The sequence below is a fragment of the Triticum dicoccoides genome, chromosome 2A, assembly GCF_002162155.2.
Source record: "Triticum dicoccoides isolate Atlit2015 ecotype Zavitan chromosome 2A, WEW_v2.0, whole genome shotgun sequence".
NCBI lineage: Eukaryota > Viridiplantae > Streptophyta > Magnoliopsida > Poales > Poaceae > Triticum > Triticum dicoccoides.
In genome coordinates this window covers 67536025-67542092 of record NC_041382.1, presented here as the reverse complement: position 1 = coordinate 67542092, position 6068 = coordinate 67536025, and the positions used below count along the sequence as shown (strand labels likewise).

Genomic DNA, 6068 nt, shown 5'->3' with positions numbered 1-6068 from the left:
CCACTGCCGCCAGGGACCAGTACGCCGCCAACCCGAACCGCACCATCTATGGCGCCAGGCGCCTCCTGGGACAGCGGTTCAGCGACGCCGACCTGCAGCGGGACGTGGAGACCTTGCCGTACGCCGTCGTCGACCGGGACGGGATGCCGTACGTCCGGGTGGAGGTGGGCGAGGACGACGTGCGGTTGCTCAGGCCCGTGGAGATCACTGCCGCGGTGTTCGCAGACATGATGGATAGGGCGGCGGCCCACCTGGGCAGGAAGGTCACGCGGGCGGTGCTCACCCTGCCCGCCCACTACACCGACGCGCAGCTGTACGCTACCAAGGAGGCCGGCATCCTCGCCGGCCTCGACGTCCTCCGCTTGGTAAGGGAGCCCGTCACCGCCGCCATCGCCTACGGCCTCGACAAGCATAGGGGCGACGCGAGGAACATCCTCGTGTTCGACCTCGGCGGCAGCACGCTCGACGTCGCCGTGCTCACCCTCGACCAAGGCGTGTTTGAGACCATGGCGAGCCGCAGCGACGCCCACCTCGGCGGTGACGACTTCGACCGGCGAATCGCGGGCTACTTCGTCGAGCTGATCCAGCGGAAGCACGGCCGGGATGTGACCGGCGATGACCGCGCGATGCACAGGCTGCTGCGGGAGTGCGAGCGCGCCAAACGGGCGCTGAGCGACCAACACCATGTGCTCGTGGAGCTCAAGGCGGTGTTGGATGGCGTCGACCTATCGGAGACGCTCACCAGGGTGCTGTTCGAGGAGCTCAACCAAGACCTCTTCTTGAAGACGATGGCTCCGTTGAACAAGGCCTTGGAGGACGCCAAGCTGGAGAAGGGAGACATCGACGATGTCATCCTCATGGGCGGCAGCAGCAGGATCCCCATGGTGCGGCAGCTTGTCAAGGACTACTTCGACGGCAAGGAGCCCGTCAACGTCGACGGGATCAACCCTGCCGAGGCCGTCGCCTACGGGGCCGCAGTACAGGGGAGCTATCTGACCGGACACCATGACGACGACGACACAGGGCCGGCCCATAGGCCGGGGCAACGGGGCGACCGCCCTAGGCCTCTGGGAGGTAGGGGCCCCAACCCATATAGTAGTATATTATACAGTAAGGCCCAAGCCCACCACGTAGCTAGCACTCACGGGCTGAAAGAATCGATAGCTAGTTTAGCTACGGTGCTGCAGCGCTCCATCGATCTCCTTCGGTCTTGTCTCCAGTTTCCTCGCCCCCTCGGCTCCTCCCCAAATTCTCCAATCCCAAAGAACAGTGCCGCCGCTCCTGTGCACTTCCAAATTCGAGGCGCCGCTCCGCGCATCCATTAATGGAGACCAACGATGCTATTCCTCTCCCCAATCATTTCTCTTTGCATCCTCAACGTTCCAATCTGATTGCAGATGCTTGAGGCATCACCGCATCAGAGATGGTACGTCTACCTCCTTCCCCTAATCAAGTACTCTTTTGATTCAGTGTTAAATAGCCCGGCACTCCACCTCTGATTGCTCCATCTGACATCTTCAATTCTTCTCTTCCTAGTTCTTACTCTATTGGCTTGTTCTTCAAAGCTTCATTGGATCCATGCGCAAAAACAAAACAAAACGCTTCATTGGATCCAGGGATTAGAAGGGGAGACGGGGAATGAGTGTTGTAGCCTTGCAGATCTGGGAAGCTACATCGACAATTCGACATCAAGCCACATGCCTATATTCAGGTGCTTTTCTCCTTGTATTGACTGTTTTTCTATAATTTTTTTGGTGATATGTCTTCTAAAAAATGTTTATCTGTGAGAAAAGGAAGTGAAAGAAAAACAGTATATTATTGCTACTTTATGCATTGAGAAAGAAAATTTGGATGAAATAAATACTGATGTGGTTGTTGACGACTTTTCTTCCAGAAGTGCTAGGAGAAATAACAAGATCTGCATGTGTTTTTTTTCACCTCCCTTGCGGTTTTAGTTCAAAGTCCATCAATCTATGCTTGTATTTACTAAATTGCTTTGGACATACAATATATTCTGAATTTTTATTTGTACATAAGGGCCCCATTTTGTCGTCCCGCCCCAGGTCCCCGAATATGTATGGACCGGCCCTGCGACGACAAGATGTTTTTTGGTACAGTTACTTGTTCTGCCTCCCTCACCTTGATAAGATTTTTATGACGATGCAGTTAAGACTCTCGATTGATAAGAAAAATAGAAAAGTATACTTTTCATCCCTTAATTCTTGGCGAAATCTAGATTTGGTCCCTCAACTTTAAAACCGGACAACTTGCACCCTTAACTACTGAAACCGGCCAAGATTCATCCCTGGTCACGGTTTTGATCGGTTTTGGTGCTGTCCCAACCCGGTTTTGACCGTGCCGACTCAAATTCGCATACCTTTTCCAAGTCCGTTTAATGTTTTCAAATTCGGGTATTTTTTTCAAATACGTGAACTTTTTAAAAATTTGTGTACTTTTCCAAATCTGCGTACTTTTTCCAAGTTCACGTACTTTTTTTTTAAATCCACGTACTCAAATTCACGTACTTATTCCTATTCACGTATATTTTTTTGGGTTTGAAAATTTTATGTGAAATTGAAAACATATGCGGATTTGAATATCTTTTACGCGAATTAGAAAAAAAATGTGTGGATTTGAAAATTTATGTCAACTTGAAACAAGTATGTGAATTTCAAACAAAGTTCATGGATTGGAAAGGAACACGGATTTGAAAAAAATACATGAACTTTAAAAAGTATGCGGATTTGAAACAAGTACGCGAATTTAAAAAACAGATGGATTTGAAAGAAAAAAATACTTGGATTCGATAAAATTACACGAAGTTGAAAAAATACACTGATTTGAGAAAATTACGCAAATTAAAAAAATCATGGATTTGAAAAAGTACACAAATTTCAAAATAGTTCACAGATTTGAAAAAGGTATGTTTATTTTTGAAAAAATTGCACGACCTTGAAAAACTATGTGGATTTGAAAAGAGTTTGCGAATTTTAAAAAGTTCACGGATATGAAAAAATTACGCGAATTTTAGTCGGAACCGGTCAAAACCGGGGTCAGTCAGCACCAAAACCAGTCAAAATCGAGACCAGGGACAAACCTTGTCCGGTTTCGTTAGTTGGGGGTGCAAGTTGTCCGGTTTCGGAATTGAGGGACCAAATCTAGACTTCACCAAGAGTTGAGGGACGAAAAGTATACTTTTCTCTAAGAAAAAATATATGCAGGGATAGTTGACGTGCCGCAGCCCGCTATCGACATCGAAGCCGCCGACGGGGCCATGGTGAAGCTGATCCGGAGGGATGCCGGCTACCCGGCAAAGGGGACGCATGTCATCACCACGTACTGGGACAAGCGGAGCACCATGACAATCAAGGTGTATGAGGGCGACCGAACTGAGGTCAAGGATAACAGACTCCTCTGCCAGCTTGACCTCTCTGAAATCGCACCTGCAAGGTTAGCTAGCTATTAACACCCTCCTACATCCTAGCTACTCCGAGATCACACATACATACATATTGTCAATTTTTAACGCGAATCATTCATGAATCATGATGGGCGCAGTATATGGAACTGGGGAAGGCGAGAAATCGAGGTGACCATCGAGGTGGACGAGGCGGGCACGATCCACGCCGAGGCGACGGACAAGGCCTCCGGCAAGACGGCCAAGACCAGCTATGGTTCTCATCATCGTCGGTTTAGTCAGGAAGAGTTCGACGCTATGATGCGTGAAATGGACGAGTTCACTAGGGACGGCAAAGCTAGGTTGGAGGCCTACGTGCACAGCATCAAGGAGACCCTTGTCGCTACTGGTGACATGGAGCTGGAGGAGAAGAAGAGGGGGGAGGTGGAGGGTGAGGTGATGACGGTGAGCAAGTGGCTCGATGGAAACACAGACAACGCCGAGGAGGGGCACTATGAGAAGAAGCTCAGTGAGTTGCAGGGGAAAAAAATATATAAGACCAGGTCTCACGGTTAGCAGGTGAGACCCGTCCTGATGGATGACAAGTGCCATTTACAAATCACAAAGCATCTAATTTCTCTCCCCCTGATTTTAAGTGGGGTGGGGGATGCTTTGTGATTTGTGAATGCCACGTGTCATCCATCAGGATGGGTCTCGCGTGAGACTTTGTCTCATAGAATTCTTCTCCGTTGCAGGGCGTGTGCGACCCGGTCATCTCGGCCATGCAGACAAGGTTGGGAGATGGCCTCGATGACTACGAGGATGAGCTTTAGGTCGTTGGATGGCAATGGCCCTGAAAATAACCATGGTTAGCATTAATCGATTAATTAATCAATTCATCACTTAGAGGTAGTACTAGCTAAATACCCCACACATAGCCACATAACAATCACAATGTCAGTTTTACATGATAGAGGCATTAAATAGTGTTTCTAAAGTTATTGTTTTTATTTTATTATTATAGTTTAATCGTGATTGCAAATGGTTGCCATGTCTCATACTCTCTTTTTTCAATAAAAGGGTCAACGCGTTACAACTGAAAAATATTATACCCGATCTTCCAGATAAAAGGGTCAACGCGATAAAACGGTAGACATGCATGCATTTCATTGATCAAAAGTAGATTTGTAATCACTTATTCGTTCGTCAGAATGGATCAGTAGACCTAGGAGATTAAAATTACTATGCAATAAAAACATTGTGCTCTCACACTTGGCACTACTCTCCACACTTGGTAAAAGGCTCGCAGCAGTTGCGCCTCGTCAGAATGGCATTTCTACAAGTATAGAAATAACATGTGAGCATCTGTGTTGCATTTTGTTTGAAAAAAGACATAAAAATAGAAATAATATTGTCCCTTAAGTTTTTCTTAGATAAAAATTGTAACTTTTTTATTGTGACTTAATGTGTTGCTCATTTGTTTTTGAGCGAAAGCGAACGTGAGGCTTGTGCACTGGAACAACACACACCTCAAGGCCTCATGCTGCTGGGGCTGCCCCGTATAGAACACTGGAGGCGAGTCGCATGTTAGTAGGCGACATTTAGACGCACCCAACAACAACACCCAGTGTTAGCTCTTTTAGGGTGCACGGGGCCGGCCCATAGGCCGGGGCAACGGGGCGACCGCCCTAGGCCTCTGGGAGGTAGGGGCCCCAACCCATATAGTAGTATATTATACAGTAAGGCCCAAGCCCACCACGTAGCTAGCACTCACGGGCTGAAAGAATCGATAGCTAGTTTAGCTACGATGCTGCAGCGCTCCATCGATCTCCTTCGGTCTCGTCTCCAGTTTCCTCGCCTCCTCGGCTCCTCCCCAAATTCTCCAATCCCAAAGAACAGTGCCGCCGCTCCGGTGCACTTCCAAATTCGAGGCGCCGCTCCGTGCATCCATTAATGGAGACCAACGATGCTATTCCTCTCCCCAATCATCTCTCTTTGCATCCTCAACGTTCCACATCTGATTGCAGATGCTTGAGGCATCACCGCATCAGAGATGGTACGTCTACCTCCTTTCCCTAATCAAGTACTCTTTTGATTCAGTGTTAAATAGCCCGGCACTCCGCCTCTGATTGCTCCATCTGACATCTCCAATTCTTCTCTTCCTAGTTCTTACTCTATTGGCCTGTTCTTCAAAGCTTCATTGGATCCATGCGCAAAAACAAAACAAAAAGCTTCATTGGATCCAGGGATTAGAAGGGGAGACAGGGAATGAGTGTTGTAGCCTTGCAGATCTGGGAAGCTACATCGACAATTCGACATCAAGCCATATGCATATATTCAGGTGCTTTTCTCCTTGTATTGACTGTTTTTCTGTAATTTTTTTGGTGATATGTCTTCTGAAAAATGTTTATCAGTGAGAAAAGAAAGTGAAAGAAAAACAGTATATTATTGCTACTTTTATGCATTGAGAAAGAAAATTTGGATGAAATAAATACTGATGTGGTTGTTGACGACTTTTCTTCCAGAAGTGCTAGGAGAAATAACAAGATCTGCATGTGTTTTTTTTCACCTCCCTTGCGGTTTTAGTTCAAAGTCCATCAATCTATGCTTGTATTTACTAAATTGCTTTGGACATACAATATATTCTGAATTTTTATTTGTACATAAGGGC

At 47.1% G+C, this 6068-nt stretch overlaps 1 protein-coding gene across 1 annotated transcript; it reads left to right on the top strand.

Annotated features, from left to right (window-relative positions):
* The first annotated feature begins 81 nt into the window (after window positions 1–81).
* Window positions 82–4299, top strand: LOC119353300 (heat shock 70 kDa protein BIP5-like). Its single transcript, XM_037619900.1, has 4 exons — window positions 82–1074; window positions 3222–3372; window positions 3559–3862; window positions 4153–4299. Exons 1-4 carry the CDS (start codon window positions 144–146, stop codon window positions 4228–4230), a joined length of 1464 nt encoding a protein of 487 aa, XP_037475797.1. The 5' UTR covers window positions 82–143; the 3' UTR covers window positions 4231–4299.
* The last annotated feature ends 1769 nt before the right edge of the window (window positions 4300–6068 follow it).

Bases quoted from the DNA above. Each gene is read 5' to 3' on its own strand.
- LOC119353300 (XM_037619900.1), top strand. From the start codon at position 144: ATGCCGTACGTCCGGGTGGAGGTGGGCGAGGACGACGTGCGGTTGCTC. The intron at 1,075-3,221 runs GTAGGGGCCCCA...AAATATATGCAG, and splicing joins CCGCCCTAGGCCTCTGGGAG to GGATAGTTGACGTGCCGCAG. The intron at 3,373-3,558 runs GTATGAGGGCGA...TGATGGGCGCAG, and splicing joins AGCACCATGACAATCAAGGT to TATATGGAACTGGGGAAGGC.